Below are 25,738 nucleotides of genomic sequence, written 5' to 3'. Positions count from 1 at the left end.
AACATTTCAATATTTTTCAGAAACACACATACAGTTAAATGAATGAATTAAATAATTATTAATTAATAAATATCAGCTTCAGAGCTAATCTAATCTAAGTCTTTCTGCGCATATATAAAAAAAAGTCACTCAATATTTCATAGCAAAAAAATAATTAATTAATAGAAAAAAAATAAAATAAATAAAAGTTAAATAAATAAAATGAACAAATACATTGTAATACATTCTAAATCAAACAAAAACAAATATAATGAAGCTAAATAAATTAATAAAATACACACTCAAATCAATACTTAATAGCTATTAATATAAAAAAATTGCAATTACATATACAAAAAATAACAATAAATAAAATAATAAACCATAGCCACCGTAACAACATGCACTTAAGAATGTCCTGCATCTCCCAAAAAACATTACTACATTTTATTTGTACTTCTATTAGATTCAGACTCTGCTCACATAATGAAAATCATTTAGACTTGAATCAACATATCCATTTATTTCTGTATTATTGTTCTCCTGCGGCTCAAACAGAGTTTGATTCCTCCATCTTGCTGATAAAATGCACTCTAAATCCATAAGTTTGGTAAAACGCTTTATCATAAACTAAACTTTCTGCATTGCTTCTGTAATATAGGAGGAAGCGGCGCTCATTATGGACTCTGGAGATGTGTCTATTCATTAGCTTCAAAAGGGTGTCATGCACATGAATTATGCTAACAGGATCTAATTAGCAGATGCAAATGAGGTTAGTCGAAATCGAGGAGAAAAGACAGAAGAAAAGCTCCATGGGATAGTTGGAGCGCCACGGCTCACGACCGCCCCCACGCTGGGCACCAAATGTGATGGTTCGCCCCTGCTGCTCTCCTGTACCGGAGACGGGACCGAACCATAAACACGGGCCGAGGGGGGCGAGGGTTCTGGAGCCGGTGGAACTCCGGAATCCGGATGCGAGAAGGACTCCTGCCACTATGACATCAGCGGGCGCGGGGCCAGGCTCGCCTTCTGGTCTGCTCAGGACGGGTCAGAGCCGCTCGAGCCGGGCCGAAGGTGCACGAGCCACGCACAGAGACCCACATCGGGACGTCCGGAGGGCAGAGACCACGGATAAACGCACACACAGCGAGGAGAGGGCGACCTCTGATACCCTTCCTGTGACCGACAGGCCTGAGAAAGCATGCCAGCACGTGCACGCGCATGTGTGTGTGTGTGTGTGTGTGTGTGTGTGTGTGGCCGTCATCGTTGAGTGAGCGCGGCGTGTGTGTGCAGTGCCAGGTTACCACATGAAGGTGAAAGAAGTGATGCAGCTGACACACAAACACAAGCACGCTGCTGTTACAGACAATCAGAGGAACACACTGAAGATTCAGGTGACGCATGCTGCACAGAAGTTACAGGAACCAGAAATGCATCGCAATAAAATAAACAAAAAATGTATCAAAATATCAAATTCATTAATTTCACAAAAATTCGCTGCACATGGTAGCACACAGAAGTAATGAGAACACAAAAATATTTCATAAATGTGAAATATATTACATATCATTTAAATATATAAAACAACATATAAGCGAAATCATAAAATAAAAGATTTAAAAAAATATATATATAAAAAAAACATCTAGCAAAAGAAAACCTCTCCAAGGTCATGCAGTTAGTCAAGAGCTAATCAGTCTTCCTTTTCAATATCAATCTACGTGTTTATGTAACTAACTTCATTATGAACATTCATTTACATGAAGGGGGAGGGTCACTCTCACCCCAGAGAGCACCTGATTGGACAGAAACCTGCACAGTCACCAATCACCTTGCTCCATTTCCCCAGAAGATATTAAGATTTCACGGATTCAAATGGACATGATATTCTGCATTTCCTCATGACAGATTGTGTGGAAGCTTCGGTGTCTAAAGCCACGCAGGTTACTGAGTTCAAGGACTCTAGATATGACCCACACTGCACAGCCAAGTCATAACACACCAGAAGAGAATGAGTTTACTAATACAATCAATGTTTCCTGGCAGCGTCTTCTTCCTTTAATCCATCCTTATCTAATCTACCTATCTAATCTTTTCTGCACGCTTAACCTTCATGTCTCGTTATTTCTTTAATAATTTATCATATTTGCATAAAAAAATGATTTTTTTTTTTATAAACTTTCTGATTTAATTTCAGTCACATTATTTGTAATTTTGTTCTGTTTTTGTCATATATCTATATTCATTTGTATTTCAGTTTGAGTTATTTTTGAACAAAGCAAAATGCTGTCATTACAAGTTTTTTAATATATATATATATATATTTTTTTTTATCTTATTTCAGTTCATTATCATTTAATTTCAAGCGGCAACATTTTTTTCTATAGTTTGTATTAGTTAACTATAATAGCCCTGTTACTTGTAGCTCATATTTCACATTCTGTGCAAGTTAAATACGAAACTAATCATTCTTCTTCTTGAGTTGACGAGTCACTTTAAACTCCACCTACACCTGAAACCACATAACCTCACAAACAGCTTAAGAATAGACATTAACTTGTGTTTATCTGTTAGACTGTGGCTGGTTATCTGAGCGCTGCTAGCGTGTTCTGATCGGTTGTTAGCTGGTTTCTCACCGCTCCAGGTCAGAAGAGTCTGGTCTGCAGAAATGGCTCGGGGTCATCATGTGACAGTAGATCAGAGGAAAGCAGCAGTGTGCATGAGTCACAGCGCTGAACTGCAGGTGGGTTGAATGTTCTGGTCACCCACACACCTCCAGATCACTTGACTTAACCAGAACTCACCACCACAGGTGAACCATTCCACACACATTACAAAGGTCAACCAACCACGGGCGCTCAGCCCTCATATACCTGCGGAACAACACACACACACACACACACACGCTTACTTTGCATAGATTTCTACTGTTTTAATACAGGCTTACAGCTTATTACAAACAATATAACTCAACCCACACTATTTCTGCATTTCTAAAATTTTACTATTTTTATGCCATTTGTACAAACGAGGACCTCTCAGAAAAGAGGGTTCGAGGTATTTTGTCAAATTTAGCTCAATTCTGGGTGTAAATTTTTCCCTAAAGTTTGGTTAAATACACTCTGTGTATTAGCCAGAATTTGGGTCAAATATGGACTATACTTTTAGGTTAAAAATGTAATTAAAACAGTCCACATTTGACCCAAGGTTGGGTTGAAACATCCCAGTATTTTTAGAGTGTAGGGACACAGAGACTGAAGTATACACATCTTTTTTCTGTCATTGTGGGACTTTCTGTTGCTTTTTACATTATATTGAGCAAATTATATTTATAACACATAATAACAAATTGGATTTGACTGAAATGAAATCAAAATGTATTTATAACACACTTTAAAACATTATAAGAAGATTGCATAAAAGAACACTAAAAGGTTTCACCTAATTATATTGATTCTTCAAAAAACATAAATAAAAGAAAACAGCATTGAATATTAAAAATACATATATACATGAGAATCATGTCATATCTGTCATATGCAAAAACTTAGACATTTAAAAAATGTAAAAATTGACATTTTATGTAAAAATGCATTGCAGGTTATTCAGTATTTAATGCTACTTTGTCCTCCTGCTATTAATGGTTTAAGTCTGACATGCACAAGATGTATTTATCAGACAGATTGTCAAATGTTTACACTTAACATGCTAGTTAGTTACACACCTCAGTATTTCCTCTGCTGGTGACTCATAGTTCTGATGCGTCTTGCCTTAGAAAGAGGACCTGTGAATAAAAACTACACACACAGCAAAAAATCTGTTTGGTGTGTGTCTTATATTTGATTAAAACACCAAAAATTAATGAATAGAAAATGAAAAAGAAGTCTTTACAACAAGTAAATTAATCTAAGAAACAAAATTGCTTAAAAAGACAAAAATATGCAGAGATACCGTATAATACACTAAAATAAAAAAAAATAAAAAAATATTATATGCATTTTGCTTATCAACACATTTCATTTTAAGGATGTTTACTGGAAAACAAGAATTCATCTAATGAATTCTAAAACTTCAGGAGTAACATCACAAGTCTCATCTGGATCAATTATGGGTAGACATGTATAATTTGCCTGCAGCATCTGTAAACATACACTTGTACTGCATGTGCTATTTTTTAAATGTGCATCAATTAGACATGAGCATGAAGAGACAGAGTGAAAATGAAAGCACAGATTTGTGGTGTTCAATGCAGCCCACCACAAATGTCATGCTCTCTCTCTCTCTCTCTTTGTGTGTCTTTTTTCTCTTTCTCTCTTTTGTTGCCTGGTCGTCTCAACACCTCCCACTCTCAGGTTTAGAGGCTGGGTGACCTCATGTAGGACTCCCCCCAGCGCGGGCGGAGGGATCGAGGTGTGATTTTTCTGAGCTGATTGATGCTTCTGCACTCGACTCGAGCTCAAGACCAATTCTTTTTCATCGCGCACACATCAGGTCTGACGTGACGTGTCATGCTTTGCCAGGAGGGCCCGTCCCAGATGGCAGCCAGCACAATTACAAAGGCTTTTCTCAAGTACCAAAACACACCCACAGATATTCAGCAACTTAGATTCTGTACAAAGCCTCTTCTTATCCAAAAAAACAAAAAAAACCCATCATTTGTATTACAAGTTTTCTGAAATACGTGTAAATATGCACAAATTTGCTGACATTTGCAGAATAGAAGAGTAGAGGAATTAAAGTACATTTGTCTAGTTGAAAACTGTAATCCAAGAGATCCTGTGTACTGTTTTTTGCTGCAATAAGTAATATCTCTGTCTTATCTGAATTCATTAGGAGAAAATTATTGGTCATCCAATCTTTTAAATTTTTTACACTCCGTTAGCTTAGATAATTTAGAAGTTTCATCTGATCTTGTTGAGATATGTAGTTGAGTATCATCAGCATAACAGTGGAAGCTAATTCCGTGTTTTCTAATAATATTACCAAGGGGCAACATGTATATTGAAAATAGCAGAGGACCTAGGACAGATCCTTGTGGCACTCCATAAAATATAATACAGAAATAAAATCAGGCGAATGATATATGAACAAACCCCTCGGTATAAACCTTCATAATATTGCTAAGAATATAACTGCACATTTTGGTTTGTATAAGTGCTGCTCACGTAGAGAAACAAACCCCTTAAAGAAATGTATAGTAATAAAAATCTATAGGCGCAAATATAAAGTTCAATAAAATTAACACTTGTATTTTGGACGTTTTCCTTACCCTAGTCTGAAAGAACACATCATGAAAATACAGAAAACTCATTGTTATTTATAATATTAATAAGTAAATAAAAATTTCATTAATAATAAAGTGTTTTGGTTTCTGGCTGCTTATAACATCGGAACATTTAGTCAGAGTACAGATTAAAGAGTTCTTTGTATAACATAGAAAGGTGATTCATACGTCATCTTATCTGATATTTTTCAACTCCAACCGGTCTTAAAAATATCAGTATTACATGCTTACACATTTACAGTTGCTGGTCATATAATTAGAATATCATCAAAAAGTTGATTTATTTAACTAATTCCATTAAAAAAGTGAAACTTGTATATTACATTCATTCATTACACACAAACTGATATATTTTAATTTTTTCTTTAAATTTTGATGATAATAACTGACAACTAATGAAAATCCCAAATTCAGTATCTTAGAAAATTAGAATATTACTAGACCAATACAAAGAAAGGATTTTTAGAAATATTGGCCTACTGAAAAGTATGAGCATGTACAGCACTCAATAACTGTATCTTCCATGAATTGCATGGTTCATAAACACATTTGACTTCCACAATGGTAAACTACCATAATTTCATACTGAAATTAAACTAAACCACTTTCCATACTAAATCTAAACCACTCTACATAGTTAATTGTAATTTGATTTGAATATTGCTTCACACTGAGAGGTGTTGCATTCAAATGAAATATTGCGCATAAAAGGTTTATTTTCTTTAGAATAACGTGCACCAATAAATCAATCACGATAAGAGCAAAACACGATTTAACGGGACAGTTCACCCCAAAATTAAAAATATTTCATAATTTACTCAACCTCATGTCATTTTAAAACTGCATGACTTTCTTTCTTCTGTAGAAAAATAAAATAATACTGACATTTCTTCTTTGTCCATACAATGGAAGTCAATGGGGTACAACAACATGAGGCTGAGAAAATAATAACCAAAGTTTAATTTATGTTAACTTTTTTTTAAGTGAATAAGGAAACTGAAGAACTTATTTGATCTAGTATAGCCGTGCATGAATACCTGAATAAGCAACAACTCTCCCTCTCTCTCTCTGTGTGTGTGTGTGTGTGTGTGTGTTGCCGTGCATTTAAAAACACATGCGGTTTGTGGGTAAAGGAGAATTTGGGGGTTGCTACACAACAGATTTGTATTGGAGAAAAAAAGAACATTAACACCAGGTCTGAGTCCAAACTGGGCCGGCTGTTTCTAGGCTGAGGGGTCCAAATCCTCCCAAGCCAAGACCCCTCTCTCTCCCTCTCTCTCTCTCTCTCCCTATCTCTCCCTCTCGCAGGCAGCATGTTCAGGGTAGATCGCATGTGTCTGGACTCCCGTCATGGCTAACCTACAAGCACAGAAGGAAACTCAAACACCCAACAGACGATCCAAAGCAACACACTCCTGTCATGTGCTGGTGGAATCTCCCCACAGCAGCTGATCTGAGAACAGCCTGGACTTTCTCTCGTGGATTTGACTTCGTGATGGGGCAGGACAATGTTAAGTTCGATAGTTTGAGTTAAATTAGCTGAGAAGCATCAAGTTTAACTGAGATTCTTTTGCAAGAAGAGCAGAGAAATGCATTCCGTTTCTCAATTATAAAGAAACACTAAACTCAGGTGGCAAAACTTTTGTGAAAGATCCTTCCCATCCTCTTTATACTTCATTTCAGATACTTCCATCTGGTAGACAGTATAGTATAACATTGGTTAAAAAAAGACCAAGTACACTTTAAGAAATAAAGGTACAACAGCACTGGGATGGTATCTCACTAATGGGTCCTAATACAGTATGTACAATGTATTTACTAATATATGCACACTTTGGGGTCAGTAAGATATGATGGTAAATCCTACCACCATAAGTGTTTTAAATATAACTCTTAGATAGAACCTGTGTAACTCTTAATAAAAGAAACAGTTTATGTAATTTATTTCCTTATTTTATATAGTAGCTGTTGGGTTGTGTTTTATTATTTGTTCTAGCGTTTGTCTAAAGACAATTTCCCACCCTATATGGATACTAGACAACAAATCTTTAGAATTGGAATTATTTGAATTTGAAACAGGATGCGGAATGCAATTCAAATTTAAAATCACTTGAAATTAGAACAAAATTTTAACTGTCACATTTGATTCATTTAACTAGACAGTTTGAATGTCAGCTTGACAAAGCTTTGTTTGAATGTTTTGAAAAAAAATTTTTTTAAAGGTTTACAGGCATTTGAACTGGGAAAAGTTTAGAATATATGATGTATTGATAGAGTCTCAGAACATAGATGAATAGACAGTGTTTAAAAACAACAGACACAGGTGACCGCCGGGCCATACTGGAGTCCAACTGGACAGAACCGTCAGTGTGTATCAGTGTGTGTGTGTGTGTGTTGAAGGGGGGTCTGTTTATCAGGAGCGCCTGCTGTCATCGGGCCTGTCGGGTGTGTGTATGCGTCTGATCAGCGTCTGATACTGATCTGAGTCCAGTCGACAGGCGGCCCGTCCAGACTGTTGTACAGCATCTCAGATAAATACACAGACCTCTGCTGTCCTGCACCTTCAATATTGAGATTCTCCTCATCAAAGACCAGAGACTCGCCAGGGAAAACGCTTCTGATGACAAGGACATCTAGAAATGAGAATATGCTACGCTGGGACGCACCGATATGGAAAATCTGGCCTATACTGAAAAGTATGTTATTTTACGGCAAATAACTGATGTGATAACTGCTATAACAGACAACATTCCCACTGTTTTTAGTGAGAAATTACCAGGACATTTTATAACTTTTGGAAACAATTGTTAGCCTGAATGCCCTGTAAGTCACTTTGGATAAAAGCGTCTGCTAACTGCATAAATTATTTTTTTTTATTTTATTTATTACACCAGGAAAAAAGACAAGACTCAAGCACTAAACTTACATATATCCAGAAGTGTGTAGAAGACGTAGTTTATGGCCATGACTTTAATATGAGCTTTTAATTAAATATTATGAACAATTTAATATTATAATAAAAATGGATTCATATAAAATGGAAAAACATTTATATAAATATAACAAGTGTATCATATACTAATACTTTAAGAAAATAATAAATTATGCATATATAAATTAAAGTAAAGTTTCAGAAAGCTTATTTATTCGGCTTTCATATAATGTATAAATCTCAATTCCACAAAAAAATACAAAATCTCACATTGAATGTTTACTTTCTCTCTTTTTCCTTCCTATAATTTCTTCTGTCTCCTAAATTTTATTACCAATAATGCCTCACCTTCTATAATGTCACTCTCTAATCAGTCGTGTTATGAGAAATGTGCCTACACTACATCCAAATACACTGTATACTCAACTGTATATTACTATTTTCATTACCAGTATATATCACACCTGTTTGATTAATACTACTGTTCATTTCTGGTAAATGTTTACACTACACAATCCATGTTTATTAATTCCTTCATATTATTCGTTACATTTCTTTTTGTTGTTGTTCATTTTACTGTACTTTATCTTGTCTACTGACATTTCTCAACTGATTACATTAAAGGCAAAAAGATGATAGCAGTTTAAGTCACTAAAGAGATCACACACAGTACACTGACGTTGAATATAAAAGCATCTCACTACTTGCATTGATCCATCATTAGGATCCAAGCCTCGATCCTCTGACCTCACAGGAGCTTTCAGAGACAGGAGCACTGGTTTGACGTCTCCAGAGACTGAGGGACAGACAGACAGACAGGGGCCTGGGATTCCCCACACGTGTCTCTCTCTCTCTGTGGGGTCAGTTTTAAAGCAATAAACATGTCGACATAAGCAGCATATGCCTGAGTAGGCTGAGAGACAGAGTGTGTGTGTGTTTCGTAGCGAAAGGTGTAAAAACCTCTGACTCACAGAGATGGGCCCATGCACACGGCTGCTCCTGCGCTGAACTGCTGCGGAGAACTGCGTCCGCTCGCCGTCCCGAAGAAAGAGAGAGAGCGCCGAAATGCAGTTTCTGAGTCAGAGCTGGAGATGTGATAAAAGCCCTGCTTGTTCCTGAGTAACAGCACTCGCAGGCCGCCGAAGGACCGCACGCGGGAGTCACCGCATGACCCTCCGACGCGCACACACACGCGCATGCACACACACCGAGAGGATAACGGTGAATTATCTCAGCCAGTTAGTATGCTACCCTCAAAACACAGACTCATAAAGACTGATTTCAGATCACCATCTACTGTAACTGTTTCTGCAGTATTTAGTAGACACACAGAGCACAGTATGCTAATGTTCTGATGCATCACAGAAAATACTGCATTCACTGTATACTGTATCCCACAATGCAATGTGCTCAACTTCACATTTTTCAGAGTAGTGTTTTCTTAGGATCACTGATACCATTAGAGTTGTTTGATAGTATAAATTGGTTTTCATTTTTACACTTTCTGTTTCCATTTAAATTTTAGATAAAGTTTTATTAAGAGATACAGAGGAAATCTCAACAACGTCTCAAACTTATTTAACTAAAAGTCATATATAAATCAGTGTATGTGCAGTAAACAATATTTGAGTAATTCGAGTACCAATCAAGGTTATTATTAACTTCAACTCAAAATATTATAAACACTTATGCTACTTAAAATAAAGCTAAAAAATATATTACAATTTATGAAAAATAAATATTAGAATGAAAAAAACCCGTATATAACAGAAAACAAATTGCTATAACAGAATATGTTAAAAAAAATACAAAAATGGCACCGATTCTGGTGCAGATGCCGACACACACACACACACACACACACACGCATCACTCTCTCCTCAAAACATGTATCTCTGGCCTGCGCTGTCAAACTTTTAGCACCTGCCATCCTGCGCCCCGGCCGGTCGATGGCTCCGCCGAACTGCGAGGAGAGAGATCAGAGGCGAGAAATGGGTCAGCGGCGGGCCGCGATCAAACCCATCCCGGGGTCAGCCAGAGGTCAGCTGAGGTTAGGAGGCCAAGACCGGGGCCAGACAGAGAGTGACTGCTTTAGGATATCCACGTACGGTCCATCTCATGCGTGAGGTTACACTCAGGACTCATCCATGTGTTTGTTAATGTTATTATGTGGTGTTCGATGGCCCCAGTTCCCTTGGATGACTACAGGAGATCAGATCGAGGAGATGTGCAAAAACCAGCAGAATATTCAATACACAATATACAATATGCACACACATCTAATCCACAGGCTTTATTGTTTCTGTCATCTTAGAGAGAATCACACACAGCTGGAATTCACAAATATAAGGCAATTCACACACCAAATCAAACGCAAACACCAAATTTCTCAATTTCTTTTGGAAAGCCTTGGGTTAGTTCAGCCAAAAATGTAAATTCTGTCATTATTTACATGCAAAACTATTGTGTGGCTTCAAAAGATGTGGCCCATCAGTTGCACAGCCATTTTTACGGTGTGTTCTCAGCAGCATCTGTATACATTTACTTCGGACAATCTGCAATTAATCTTCTTTCCACTTCTGTGGAAGAAAGTAATATCGGTTTAAAGTGCATAAATGATGACAGAATGCACATCTTTGGCTGGTTTATGGCTGGTTAGCCTTTTTAATTATAGTACAGTGGGAAAAAAGGACACGACTGGGAGAAAAAGAGAGTCTGGACCAGATCACATCACAGAAACATTATTGGACACTAATGACTATATAGACAGAGAAAATTAATGATCTTATTTATTCAATCAAATCTCGGTCTTTAGGAAAAAGACAAGATTGGGTGAAATAGAAAGAAACTGGGTCTGATCATATGTACTAAGAAACGTATAACATTGGACCATGTGAACTTTCACTGCATCTTCTTTTGAGTTGCACAGAAGCTCCTTATAAAGCGAGTAAATGATGACAGAACTAGCCTTTTTGGCTTATTTATTCCTGATTTATAATGTGATTAGCCTTTTTACTTGTTGTTAAATACTAAAAGAACAAGACTGGGTAAAACACCGAGAAACTGGACAAGATCAGCTAGTCTAAAATTCACATAAAACTGTCAACACCGGACACATTGACTTTAGACTGTATCTTCTCTTAAGTTGCAGCTCAAACAGGTTTGAAGCGAGTTACTGACGGCAGAGCTCTCATTTTTGGGTGAACTCTCTCTTTCAGCATTGATTTGTTTGGGGTTTGTGTTACGAGAAGTCGGGGAACATTTAAGGGTCGCTTAACATTACTGAATATTCACCCGAAAAGCTCTGACAGCAAACAGGCATCCGATACTCAAAGAAAGCACTGACATCCATCTCTTTAAAGAGCGAGTGACAGCAGATGCCACGGGCCTGGGTGTGCTTCATGTGCGAAATAAATCCCCATAACGCAGATGAGAGCGCAGACCAGCACAGGTGAAAGCAGACGGGAGCGCAGACGAGACGCCCTAATGGCAGTGTTTCTCAGCTCGCCTCCCGCCGTGGCTCTCAGCGCCAGGATCCTCTAATGAGACGTACAGCGCTAATCCTGTCCACGGCGTTCATGAATCTCGCACCGATCGCATCATAAAGCAGGAATGCACCGCTTTCATGTGCGTCCGCCGCTGATGGACTCTGACAACAATATGGCAGTACTTCCTGACCTCTGGCCACCGGGGGTCACGCAGCTTTTATGGGTGGTCACGCTACATGGAGAACAGGTCAGAACGGGAGCGGGTTTACGAGGAAACGTAAACTGCGGGCTCAGTTGGAATGAATCAATGCGTATGAGCTGTAATTCAACTTTATTTGGGTTTCTGCTGGTCTTGAGGTTCGCTGGAGTGATGGAAGCTTTAGAAACACTAGGGATCCTGAAGGATTGAGATATCTATACTGGTGCGAGTATCACAAGTATCGAAACTCAAATGAAAAATATCGATAGTAAGGTGTGCTTCATTTCTAGTGATTTTATTTATTTTAAAAAAAATGCAATGAACTGTAACCTATGTACGTGAACAATTGTGAAGGACAGAAATAAAGCTCATCTGAACACAAAGCAAATGTTGTAAGACAGAACCAATCAAACACGCTGTTTTCAAACAGGGCTGCGTTTCCCAAAAGTATAACAAGAAAGCACTGATGCTTCTGGTAACAGCAGCCCAGAACAATGCTTATCAGAGGACAGAAAAACATATATGTTTGAGTTATTTCACAATATACTATTTGAAATTGTAGCCTACATAATCTGTGCAATTACATTTATTTAATTTAACGTTCATATCAACCATGTTATAATCAGTAATGTTAATATAAATCATACTTCGTCACAATAAATTTGCATTCTATGTGTGCAACATAAGTCGCTGGCACTCCCTTAAGAAACAAAATATTTTCAGCTCTATTGTTTGTAAATTTTCAAGTTTACCACTACAGTAAACATATCTTAACTGTATCGGAAACGTATCATATCGGTATCGGTATTGGTAACAACGATAATAAACTTTAAAAGTATCAGTATTGTATCGAAAACAAAATAAGTGGACTCGCCAGTCCCTAAGAAACACTGCTTCAAGAAACTTTGAAATTGTAACGTATTTTTTATTTCGAACCATTGGTTCGGACGTGTATCAAATTGTGAAAGTCACATGATTTCAGCAAATGAGGCTTCTTTACATCATTACTGTTTCAGAAACATGTCGAAACTCAGATGGTTGCCTCTAGGGGGCGTTGATCTCAAAGTGAACCCATGAAACAGTCTCTACTATGGTTTTAACTGATTTTGGACTACTTTTATGCATTAATATTAAAAAAACTGAGGTTAATCAAATGTTTTGTACTGATTCATGATTAGAAGCCCAGTTAATCTCATAACGTGAAATCCAACAAGATTTTTATTATAAAAACTAACAATAAGAGGTCAGATGTTGAGGGTTACCGAGTTGCCAGAAAATTTATAATTTACAAAAAATAAATTCTAGAGTAGAACAGAGAGAATAAGGGCCTAGTTCTTGTTGCTTTTACACTATTTTGACCAGCAGGTGTCACCAGTGTGTGGCGTTTTGGCTTCGAAACACTGAATTATTTTACGAAGCAATAGGTTAAATTGATTCAAAGCTGTTAAAAGCTTCGTTTCTCACATCCCTAGCGATGAGAGATGGATACGCTCTTCAAAAACCAGTCCATACTCCTCATGACTGAAAAAGCTGCACCTTTATAGTTCGTTTTATAGAGTTTTGTGCAGCCAACCGTGAAATATACCTGTAGCAGCGCTAATGCATGTAACTAATTACCAGGGTTTTTATAGTTAACTAAAACTAAAGGAACTTGAACTAAATACAGTAGAAATAAAATTATTAAAGTATAAAAACTGAAGTATAAAAAAAAATCTACTTCTTTTTATGAATTTTTTTTTTTTCTAGTAAGTAGCCAATTAAGTTTTTTTCTTTCGTACTAAAATAACTCAAACTAAATAAACTAATAAATGAAAACTATTATTGTATTATTGTAAAACTAAAATTTTACAAAATGACAAAAACTTTAACTAAAAGTATAGACATAAAACAATGTGAAAATAAAAGAACATTAAAAAACGTATAAAGTTATATAAGGTTATTATAGTTAACTAAAACTAAAGGTGTTTAAACTAAATAGGCTACAGCGAAATTATTAAAGTATAAAAATTGAATTACAAAAATTCAACTTGTGAAAAAAAGGTTTTCATTTTAGTTAGCAGCCAAGGCATTTTTTTTTTCGTTTTTAAGTTAGGATTCTTTAAACTAAAATAAAAATGTTCAACTTGTTATTTTTTATTTTTATTTTTTTGCAAATGCCTATTATTTACCCAATCTAAAAAAATACAAGTAAAAAAATTAACAAAAATAAAACCACTGTGGCCCAGTATTATTGTTTTGTAGTAAAATACTTACTATGCTGACAATAACCAATTGCATGTAAACAATAATGCCAGTAGTTTGTACTTAAAACGATTTGAAATTAAATAATGTATTGATTACGTCGGGACGCTGTAAATGGCCTGTTTTCCTCCGTAGTTTAACGCGTCGTTGACAGCAGTTTGAGAGGTAATGTATTTCCAGTATGTCACTGACCTCAGTAACCGAGCCGCGGTATGATACACGCGGAGAATCGTTTCTCTAGCGTGGCGACCCCTCCTCAAGCCATGCGCTGATATGACGCTGTCACGTCAGGTGTGCGTGCAGCGGCGTGACGTCATAGGTCAAAGTGGCGTAAAAGCGCTCAAATAATATCGTTTTTTATATTATTCATTTAATTTGCGATTTACAATAATATGCATATGCAAGCTTTATCGACTTTTAATTGTCTACCACTACCAAGTAAAATCATATTTTAATCATTTTTGAGCTCTACTAAAAAGGAAGTGTATGTATATTTTTTAAATCATAACCTATATGATATTTATATTTACCTTGTTAATTCATTACTTGGCACTTCTTTTATTGTTATTGTTAGCATATTTTAAATGCCATTAGGCCTGCTTGTTTTGTGTGTAATACTTTGAGAATACTGTAAGTAAACACACATTATCATGCCAATAAACTCCTTTAAATTAAATGTAAATTAATCATTTTAATTTACTTTTTTTTTATTTGCACAAATAAATAGCCATATTATTAGCACAAATTTTAGATGTCCTATCTAAAAATAAATAGGAATGTTATTAGCACAAATAGTGAAGTTGACTACGCTGCTCACGCAAAGCGTTATGACATTAATAATAACCTTGATCTATAAATCACCTATAAAAACTAAATTTACAATATATAGTTAATTTTTTATGTACTTCTTTTCATGACATCTGAGGGGCCTAGAAATATGCATTATACTCATGAGTTCACATTTATCTGAGTGAAATCACTGTGACTGACCCAGATCTTCAGCTCTGTGAACCACAATGAAAATACTCACAGTTTGGATTGGAAAATGTAAAAAAAGAGCCGTGATTTTTCAGGATTCCAAACTCCGTCACCCTTCTCAAAGCCTCTGAGAGTTACTAAAGAACATTTAAGACTATTACCGTGCCTTATGTATCTGTCCCATCTAAAAGCACAGTATTGATTTTGCCTGACCCTGATTCACCCGCAGCCTTTCGCCCGACTCTCTCCTGTGTGCTCGGACTGGAGAGAGCGAGAGAGAAAGCGAGCGAGGGAAGTAAAGACTGGGTGGCATTTTGAGTCAATAATAAAATGAGAAAGACACTTTCAGAGGCAGAAGAGTGTTGAGGGGATACCGCGGGGCCCTCGGGGGCCGTGGCAGACATCTTGCGCCTGGTCACCGAGGTCCCAGACCGGAGAGGACAGCAGATTCTTATTTCCTCCTCAGGCTGGCAGCCAATCAGTTTCCAGCTGAGCTCCAGACCCCCTCTCTGTCTTTTCACAGATTTTTAGCCCCTTTTCCCCAAATTCTTCACACATCTCTAGATTGCACACATGCAAACACATATACACACATATTCCCTGCTCATAACACACATCTGCACATAGATAATGTGCACACATATTTTGGCCTAAATATACAAAGCAGTAAACTAAAGCAACCCATTTACTTAAGCATCACAGTATTGCAACAGAAGAACCATTTTCTTAAAAATAATGGATCTTTATTGGCTTCTGAAGAGCTTTTGGCATTCATGGAAACTTTCCATTCCACAAAAGGTTCTTTAGATGATTCAAATTTTCCTCACACTACTGAAAGATTCCGAAAATGGAATCACTACCTCTAATATTTTATAAGTGAAAAAAAAAAAAAAAAATCTTTAAATGATTAAAATGTTCTTCACACTCAGTAAATAAATGGTTCTTTTAAGAACAGTCAACTGAAAGGTTCCAAAAATTGTTCTTTCATGGCATTGCTGTGAAAATCTCCTTTTGGAACATTTATATTTTAAAGTGATTTTAGAATCTAAAGAACCTTTTGTGGAATGTTGAAGATTCTTCATGGAACCATATAGACACCAATAAAGAATCTTCATTTTTGAAACCATCCCAAAAGCTTAATTTAACGCTTCATGATCTCTTTTAATTATATGACGGATACACTTTTAAATATAAATGTACCCACAGCGATGTCATAACAGAACCATTTTGAGTTCCTCAAAGAACCTTTCTGTGATTAGGAAAAAAAAAAAAAATTTCTACAACATTTTAATAATCCAAGCAACCCTTTTTCCCACTATTAAGAACATTTTGTCAAATGTAAATGTTAAGGGTTCTTAACAGAACCATTAATGCCAATAAAGAACCTTTATTTTTAAAAGTGTAGGAGGACCATTTTTGGTTTTGGCTTCCTAAAGAACCTTCCATTGAACAGTTCTTTAAGAGCCATTTTTTCCTGAGCAGGAAGAACCATCTAAAATACCTTTTGTGGAATGGAAAGCTTCTGGAGGTTCTTCGTGGAATCGTGTAGATGACAGAAAACAACCTTTACTTTTAAGTCGGACAGTCTAAAGCTCATTTCTTCTGCAGAACGCAGAATTCTGTATTGTGCACGGTGAAGTCGTTCTCGTCTCAGTATTCCTCTTAGCTGGGAGCTGATCCTTGTGAATCTCACACCTTAAAAACTACAAGGCACTTGGGACCCGGGATCTGTCAGGTGAGAACGCATAATCATTCCTGCCTGAGAGAGTGTGTGTGTGTGTGTGTGTGTGCTTTGAGTGGATCGTCTTTACATCACACCTTCTTATCCTATCAGTTGAGATGATTTCAGCATTTGATTTCATAATTTAGACACACCGACTGAGCTGAAATGACAAGTCTGAATCCAACTTTGGTTTTGATTACACTGATAATGATTGAGCAGGATTTAAAGATTGAAGATGTCGTTGATTTAAGGCATGATGTGTGAGAGAAATCATATGATCACTCTGAAAGCAAACAGAACGAGGTCAAATGGGCCAAATGAAAAGTGTGAAGAGGTTAATGGATGACAGTGTTATTTTTGCGTGTAATATAATCACAACATGTGACTTATTAGATGTAGCTATAACTGACTCTCTTTAATTTGTCATGCGGCCCGTGGCTGTCATCGAGGAGTTTTAATTACAATCAGGAGCTAAAGAGAGTCAGCGGATGGGTTTGATGAGGACACCCGGTGGGGTTTTTCATTAAAGAGCTCTCGTGTTGAGCGGGTGACCCTTTCCGGGTAACCGACCATTATCACTTGTAGTACACTTCAACCCATCCTTTCTAGTACACTCAAGTGGTAACTAAATGCATTTTTTTTTTCTTTTTAAATACAGATATAGTATGTTAAAAGCCTATTTTAGTGCATATTTTAAAATGGAATCATTACAAAAAACTGCATTTGGTAACCTCTATTTCTTTAAAGTGAAAAAAAAAAAAAGTTAGGCATTGCTGTGAAAATCTAATTTTGGAACCTTATGTTTTTTAGAGTGATTTTACAATCTGAATCTGTTGTGGAATGGAAACGGTTCCATGGAGGTTAAAGATTCTTCATGGAACCATTTGTTGTACACTTCAGTTTACTTATGTATGGTTTATATTCATGGTGTCCCAAAATAGCACAGTTGAGTACACTTTGTTGATCTTAAGTTTCCTTTGGAAGCACATTTTTAGTAGCTATATTAATAAAATTAGTGTGCGACATTAGAGCACTTTAGTATAGGCTACATTATGGAAGTGTACGTTTTTTTAACCTCTCTGTCTCTAGTTGATTATATTTGTGCTACAGAAGGGTTTTAATAAGGCGGTGTCTATCCTCCGGCTGTCTCTTCCTTCACTATCACCGGTTCCTTCACACGGAAAAATAATTGGCCGGTTTCCCCGAGCTTGGAGAGGGGTTGAGCCGGGTGGGATTTCCCCCGCCCCTCTCTTTTTTATTACCACCGCCTGATGATAAAGACAATCAGATATTACCTTATGGTGAACTGGGGCTCAATTGTTTTTCCATCTGTTGACCTGCGTTTTTTTTTTTTTTTTTTTTTTGTAGATAATGTGTTCGGACAATGTTTGAATCGTTTTGATAATTACAACCTGCTTATTTCGAGCTTTTTTATTTATTTTTATTTTTTTAACGTAATATTCCGCAGCAAACGTTTTGCTTATAATCATACGCCTATTTAAGAAACTAGCTTAATATGAGTTCTAAATTAGAGATAAAGACTTTATTCATTAGCTTAAAGTAGTAATTTTATATTATTATTTAATTAGGAATTGTAAACAAATATATACGCCTGCTTTTGTTTATTAATTTTAATTCTAAAATAATACACATAAATAAACGAATGCTTGTATTTTTATTTACTTTAACTAAAAAAAAAACTATATATATTTTTTTTTAAGAACTAAATCTAATCATATTAGAATTGTTATAGGCACAAGGTTTTTCTTTTCTTTTTTTAACCCCTGAGGTGACGCGTGCGCGCGCCTCTAACCACACTCACGTCGTGCACGCCGAAAACAATCTCCTGCGGTTTTTTCGTCCGTACCATGTAGACGCTGAAACAAGAGTTCACAATAGACACACACATCAGAACACGTAGATTAGGCTCGTAAATATGTAAATGCACAACACTTTTCACTGGGGGAAATGATATGAGCAATTACACGTTAATATCTCACTGGATTTCGGCTACTTGTGCGTTTCGTTGTCAACAGCAGAGAGAACTTACGCTGCTGCAGGTAGCTGACATCGATTTATTTTTTTTTATTTATTTTTTTGCGCGTTGAAAAGAAGTGAATTTACCCCAAACACACACTGAGCCGGAGAGGTTCAACTTTAACCCCGGCTCCAGCAGAAACTCAAGGCATGGCGGTGTTTCCTGACAGTCTGTGGTGAGTTTGGTTTCCTCGTTAATCGTTTGTTAATTATTTGGGTTGCCAAGTTCAGTGGAGCTCCAGTGTATTTAGATAAAACCGTTCTCAGGTCAGCCTGGAGGACTCGTTAATTGTTTTGTTTTCGGTTCTTCTAAAACGGTGTCAGCTTTCTCTGTGGGTTCAATGTCAGTCTCAAATTAACACTCATTAATTGGCTGGAAACGAATTTTGAAATATACTGTGAGGAAAGTTTAAGTCAAAAACCACAATTATAGTAAATATTCCAAATGCAGCCATATAAAAAAAGCATGTTTTTGAATAGCCTAGTAATACCAAGGATACATTATAAGTCAATAGAAACAGAAGCCCTGAAATGTAAACAAGCGCAAGAAAATGTATTCGTTTTAAATGGTGTAGTTAAACCAAGGCCTCCGAGCCAATGAGAAAACAGTCAGAAGCCACGAATTGCCAGAGCCCCGCCCCCTCGAGCCGGATCACATATATAAACTCTCTCAAACAGTTCTGTCACTCACAGATTACAGTAGAAAGTCCGGAGGTGTCGCTTCAGAGGTCAAGCTGCGGGGCGCACGGATCCGCGTCCTGGTGTGATCCACTTATCGATCTCCACCTGATTTGATTGATCTTCATCAGTGCAGTGAAGAATGCAGTTAGAAAGCATCCTCCCTGGCGCATCTGTAAACTTACCCAAGACCTTCTATAACCTGTCGTCGTCCTCAGAGAGCACCAACAACAGCCCGGGGGCAGCGCAGATAGACTTCCAGGACATGGACCGGACTGAAACAGAGCAGAGCTCCGGGGCAAAGAAGTTTCTGAGCGGCGGGACCGCGCTGATGGATGAGGCTGACAGCGAGAGCTTCTCCGGGAATAAAGCTGCGGCATCCGCCGCACCGGACGCGCGGAAAACTTCCCCAGTGATCGGTGGAGATGATGAGCTGTCCAGCGCCCGCCGTTACAACATCGACGAGCTGGGCACTGACCGCTATTTCATATCCTCCACCCAACCGAGCTCAGACGTCCCCAACCCGTGCTCTCTCTTCCCGTACGGAGGCCAAACCGGGTCGGTGTACAGCGGCTCGAACGGGTCCCGGTATTCGTCGTCTCTGCATTACGGCTCGGTTCTTCCGCCCGCCGGGTTCTCCTCCGCCGTGTGCGCCAGTCGGAGTCAGTTTGGGAGCGGGTATCAGTTCGGACAGGGTCCCGGGTGTCTGTACCCGTCCTATCCCGGACCGGGCACCGGTTTGAGCTCGATGCCCATCCCCGGTTCGGGCTCCGCGGCGAGGGCGCAGGTTTACCTGTGTAACAGACCACTGTGGCTCAAGTTTCACCGCCATCAGACCGAGATGATCATCACCAAACAGGGCAGGTGAGAATGAGAAATTGAAGTTTCGCTTAAAAACATAGCAGTAACCTTAGAACATAAATGCATGAGTTAAAAAATATTCAAAATATAAGTTAATAAAATTATACGCATGGTTTGGAAAACGAATTAATTTTCGACGGGTGATAAAACGAACCCGAATCTGCCCTAATTCGTTATTTGTGTTGTATGAACGATTATATTCGCAGGCGAATGTTCCCCTTTCTGAGTTTTAACATCACCGGACTGAACCTGACGGCGCATTATAACGTGTTTGTGGAGGTTGTTCTGGCCGATCCGAACCACTGGAGGTTTCAGGGCGGGAAATGGGTCACCTGCGGGAAAGCGGACAACAACATGCAAGGTGAGGAAAGAACAAAAAAATAACCCGAGATGATATGAAAATAATTCGAGCAATATGACAACCTGTTATATCTTCAATTAAAAATGAGATGCGTTTTTGTTATAAACTTAATTACACATGCATGCAAACTGTGCGATCAAATAAATCGAAAATATTTAATTAGACTATTTGTATTTTTTTTCTTTTGAGTGGAATTGCAATCTTAATTTTATGTTGTGATAATAAACAAATGGAAATAATGGAAATGCATGCAAATCAACGAATTTCTTAAAATAATTTACCAGGTATTTTAAAACTAAAACAGGATGTTACGATTTCCAAAAATGTTTCTGTATGCGCGCGTTTATTTTATTCTACCCTAATAAAAATAAAATCACCGTTTAAGACGACATTTCGTTTATAATGAGTGTATTTAGCATTGAAAGAAGTTTCATATTTACCGTGAGCGATCCGCACACTGGCTCCCGAGAGCGCGCGGGGGTGGACGTGTTATTCTGCTCTATGTATTAGAATTATTCAAAACAAATCGCTCTTAGTCACGATACATCTGTTTTCCACCAAGGAGCTTTTTTAATGCTAAAGTTCACTGCTGCTTTTTTCTTCTCTCTCTCTCGGTGGATTTTTTTTCTGTCTGTATTTAATACCTCACAAAACATAAATATTCTTGTTTGTTTCTGTAGGAAACAAGGTTTATGTTCACCCAGAGTCACCAAACACTGGAGCACACTGGATGAGGCAAGAAATATCGTTCGGAAAACTGAAGCTAACCAACAACAAGGGCGCAAATAACAACAATACTCAGGTAAACAAATACCACTCACACTCTGGTAAACAAGTAGAGCTAAATTAATTCGGATTAGGAATGTTAAGAATTGTTGATGGAAGATATAATAAAGGCATGCATTATTTAATTTTTTTCATGCATGCATTTTTTTTTTTTGTTGCACAAAAAAAAAAAAAAAAAAAAAAGATTGAGCTGACATAATGTTGTAAAGTGATGTTATTTTTTATTCTGAGAGTGTAAATCATGCTGTCTCCAACACCAAAAATAAATGTAAAACAGAACCTTTATATATAACTTATTTACCGTGTGATATTTTAGTACGTTTCAAAGAAATGATGTATCTGGCATATTTTAAAGATAAAGATAAATGTGTGTGTGTGTGTGTGTGTGTGTGTGAAGAAACTTCCAGTCATCTCAGAGGTCTTGAGTGTGGCTTTGACACCTCTGTTCGTCAAACTGCAAGCGCTGGCCATGAACTCTGCACAAACACTGATGCCTTCTCTGTGTGTGTGTGTGTGTGTGTGTTTGCTGAAATAGATGATCGTCCTGCAGTCCCTGCACAAATACCAGCCTCGGCTGCACATCGTGGAGGTGACAGAGGATGGTGTGGAGGACATGAGCAGCGAAGCTAAAACACAGACCTTCACATTCCCTGAAAACCAGTTCATCGCTGTAACGGCTTACCAGAACACAGATGTAAGCAGAAACCCAGCCGCAGCTCCCTGCAGCCACTTCTGCATTCTGCGCTGCTTCTGAACTCCTGCTGTTTTTTCTGTTTAATTGCAGATCACACAGCTCAAGATCGACCACAACCCCTTTGCTAAAGGCTTCAGAGACAATTATGATTCGTAAGTGCATTTCATACAGAAAGTGATAGAGCGAATTATGAAACCCCTCCAAAAATATAAGGGGCCTTCCTTTTTTCAGTCCCTTTATTTCAGTAAAAGTTCTAAATAAAAACATAACACACTTAACCCTCAAGCTCCACACTTTACTTTCAGAGTCTGAAAACTTTCGGTTTAAATAATACAAAATGTAACATTTTCCAGTTTCATTTTCTATGCATTTATGCTGCAATGCAATGTTTACAAAATTATGTTGTATGACGGGTGAACATAGATGAATTGGGACTGGATTTACAATATTTATAAGGAAACACTTTACAACGAGGTCCTATTAGTTAACACAGTTCATGCATTATTAACTAAAATTATGCATTTATATAAATGCAACTGTTGATGTTTGCTCAGGTTAATTAAATATTACAATAACAACTTTTAATTTCAGTAATGGTATAAGAAATGCTTTAAGTATTTTTCATTGCTAGTTTGTGTAACCTAATGAATTTAATGTTTATATATCTATGAAATAGCATTTTTATATTTTTATTAATATACACATATATTATGTATTCTTTGTAATTTCTGCACCATGTTTTTCCCCCACTGTGCTTCGAGTGATATTCTAGGCATCATATTTTAAGCAGCTGATGAGTGCTTCAGAGCGATAATACACTTCTAACATCCTCTCTTTCTCTGCCGCTTCTCTCTCAGGATGTACACGGCTCCAGAGAGCGACAGACTGACCCCATCTCCTACTGATTCTCCGCGGTCGCACCAGATTGTCCCCGGCGCCCGCTATGCAATGCAGCCCTTCTTCCAAGACCAGTTTGTAAACAACCTGCCGCAGAACCACCGCTTCTACGCCAGCGAGCGCGCCGTGCCACAGACCAACGGCCTGCTCTCTCCTCAGAGCGAGGACTCGGCTGCAGGCTCGGCTTCGGCTCAGCGCTGGTTCGTCCAGCAGAGCGCTGCGTCCGGTAAACTGGACCTGTCCTATGACAGTGAGTACTCGGCCTCCAGCCTCCTGCCGTATGGCATCAAGCCACTTCCTCTGCAGAGTCCACACGCGCTCAGCTACTACCCCGACTCGGCCTTCGCCTCCATGGCGGCCGGCTGGAGCAGCAGAAGTTCGTATCCGAGGAAGATGACCACCGGCCTGCCCTGGTCTCCTCGACCGAGTCCTCCGGCGTACACCGACGACCTGCTGTCCTCTAAAGACAAGCTGCAGGACGAGAGCTCGACGGCGGGCCCCACGGCTGGCAGCACTGGCTCCTGGATGGAGGCCCCTCCGGTGCTGAAGGCTGTAGATTCGGGGGACACCAGCGGATACTTGATGGCGTGTAAACGGCGACGCATTTCTCCTGGAGGCTCCAGTACAGACGCTTCACCCAGTATAAAGTGTGAGGACTTGAGCTCTGAGGAGTATAATAAAGAGAGCCATAAAGCCATGGGTTATTACGCCTTCTACACCAGCCCTTAAGAACTGCTTCCTCGGGTCAACTCTCTCTTTCTCTCTCTTTATTTAGTTTGAAGTGATCTGCCCATGTTGTGTTTTTAATCTTTTAATCTGCAAGGGCCAAAGCTTTCGTGCTCCCGGTTGTGCTTGTTCTTTTTTTTTTTTTTTTTTTTTTTGCTTATTTGTGAAATAAGCTTCATTTTAATGGGGGTTTTACTTTGGATTCTTTTTAAAGCATGCCCCTTCATGCTTTTTAATCATATTTTTCTATGAAGCCCGATGTGATTTTTTTCCTTTTATTTAAGATCCCTCTGTTGTACAGTATTTGTGCACTTTAGATTGTGATGTATCTTGTACAAATGTTCTAATGGCACTGTTATGAAAGGTGAAATAAAATGTGCTTTTCATAGTTTCTTTGTCTTTATTTGCACTGCTACATTTTTTTTTCAACAATATAAGTAGTTTTTATTTCTTATGTGATTAATAGCTGGTGTATTTATTTAACGAATTCTATTTTGAAACTAGGGTTCATTAGAAAACTATTATTCGTTAATTTAATATTTTATTCTACGTAGTTTTTTTTTAAACCTTTAACACGTCATATTTCAATAAACAAGTTTGCTCGGAAACGAGCGTTTCGTAAAGCGCACAGAAAATAAAATGCATTTTTGGTTTATTTTGAAATATAACCAATGTATTGGATTTATTATTATTATTATTATTATTATTATTATTATTTCTACGTCTTAAAGCCATTTTAGAATCATCCGCAGTTCGTGCTATAAAGAAAAGATCAATATTGTTTTTAGAATTTTATATTGATTTATAACATTCTAAATCGAATACGTCAGTAGAATCGTTCTTTTTAAATGTTGCACTGTACTATCGTGTATTCTAATTATTCTTCGAGATTCTGTTCGTTTCGTGACGATCTCCAGATCAACCACACACGCACCGTTGTGTCTTTCTTTAACCCTTGCGTGTGGCGTTTCTTTATTCTGAACGCGTTCTGGCGAGCAGGAGTTAGTCGTCTGTATTTTCCCGGAGTTATTTCGGATCATACGAAACGCATTTCTGGCTGAATGTGACAGAGGAAGTCACTGCAGTTCCTCATTTGCTCTCTTCGCGTATTACGGCACTATTTTCTGCGCTTTAGATGAAAGTGACACAAATACATTTTACTTTTCAAGCCCTGCTGAACACATTTATAGCTGCTTCTGTACAGTGACCGCACGCTTGTATACTTCCAATGCGTTCAACAGATCTACATTTTATCCGAGAAATAACGCATTAGTGTCTCTGCAGCACAGAAGCTGTCATAAATAGCACAGGTGTATTTGTAGCAACAGCCAACAATACACGACAGGGGACAAAATTATTACATTCGTTTATGTCAAAAAATAATTAGGATATTAAGATATTTTGCAATGTTCATACGCAAATATTTTAAAACTTAGCTAATTTTTGATTATGCATTGCTCAGGACTTCATTTGGACAACTTTAAAGGCAAATTTCTCCATATTTTTATATTTTTGCATCCTCAGATGCCAGATATTCAAATACGTGTATCTCGGCCAAACAGCCTATAGGCCTATATTGTCCAAATATTGTCTTAACAAACCTTACACCAATGGAAATATTATTTATTCAGCTTTCAGATGATGTATAGGCTACATCTCAATTTAAAAAACTGACTGGTTTTATGCTCCTGGGTCACATTTATGCAGCGAGCAACAGAAGCCTCTGTACAGCATTTATATGCGTTTTAGGAAAACATAAACCCAAAGAACTTCAATAAACATCAACAGCTTATTCAAATAAATCCTTAACTAAACCTGATGTTGTTTTGAAGACTTTATTTCCAAAAGCGCAGTTGATTTATGTTGAACTATCA

General features: G+C 37.7%; 1 protein-coding gene across 2 annotated transcripts; it reads left to right on the top strand.

The window, feature by feature from the left end:
* Window positions 1–18,655: 18,655 nt before the first annotated feature.
* eomesa (eomesodermin homolog a) lies at window positions 18,656–24,252 on the top strand. 2 transcript variants are annotated; one of them, XM_026289312.1, is made up of 7 exons: window positions 18,656–19,037; window positions 19,555–20,403; window positions 20,607–20,761; window positions 21,442–21,563; window positions 22,083–22,241; window positions 22,332–22,393; window positions 23,099–24,252. In XM_026289312.1, the coding sequence occupies exons 2-7, from the start codon at window positions 19,682–19,684 to the stop codon at window positions 23,865–23,867; spliced, it is 1,989 nt and encodes a 662-aa protein (XP_026145097.1). In that variant the 5' UTR covers window positions 18,656–19,037; window positions 19,555–19,681; the 3' UTR covers window positions 23,868–24,252. The 2 variants fall into 2 exon arrangements, with proteins under 2 accessions (XP_026145097.1, XP_026145098.1); XM_026289313.1 differs by having other exon boundaries at window positions 19,540–20,403.
* The last annotated feature ends 1,486 nt before the right edge of the window (window positions 24,253–25,738 follow it).

Source organism: Carassius auratus, chromosome 19, assembly GCF_003368295.1.
Source record: "Carassius auratus strain Wakin chromosome 19, ASM336829v1, whole genome shotgun sequence".
NCBI classification, from domain to species: Eukaryota; Metazoa; Chordata; class Actinopteri; order Cypriniformes; family Cyprinidae; genus Carassius; species Carassius auratus.
This window is presented reverse-complemented; position numbering and strand designations above follow the sequence as displayed.

Excerpts from the sequence above, each read along its gene's own strand:
- eomesa (XM_026289312.1), top strand. The coding sequence starts at position 19,682 with ATGCAGTTAGAAAGCATCCTCCCTGGCGCATCTGTAAACTTACCCAAG. Across the intron at positions 20,404-20,606 it reads ATCATCACCAAACAGGGCAG|GCGAATGTTCCCCTTTCTGA; the intron begins GTGAGAATGAGA and ends TTATATTCGCAG. Across the intron at positions 20,762-21,441 it reads AGCGGACAACAACATGCAAG|GAAACAAGGTTTATGTTCAC; the intron begins GTGAGGAAAGAA and ends TTGTTTCTGTAG.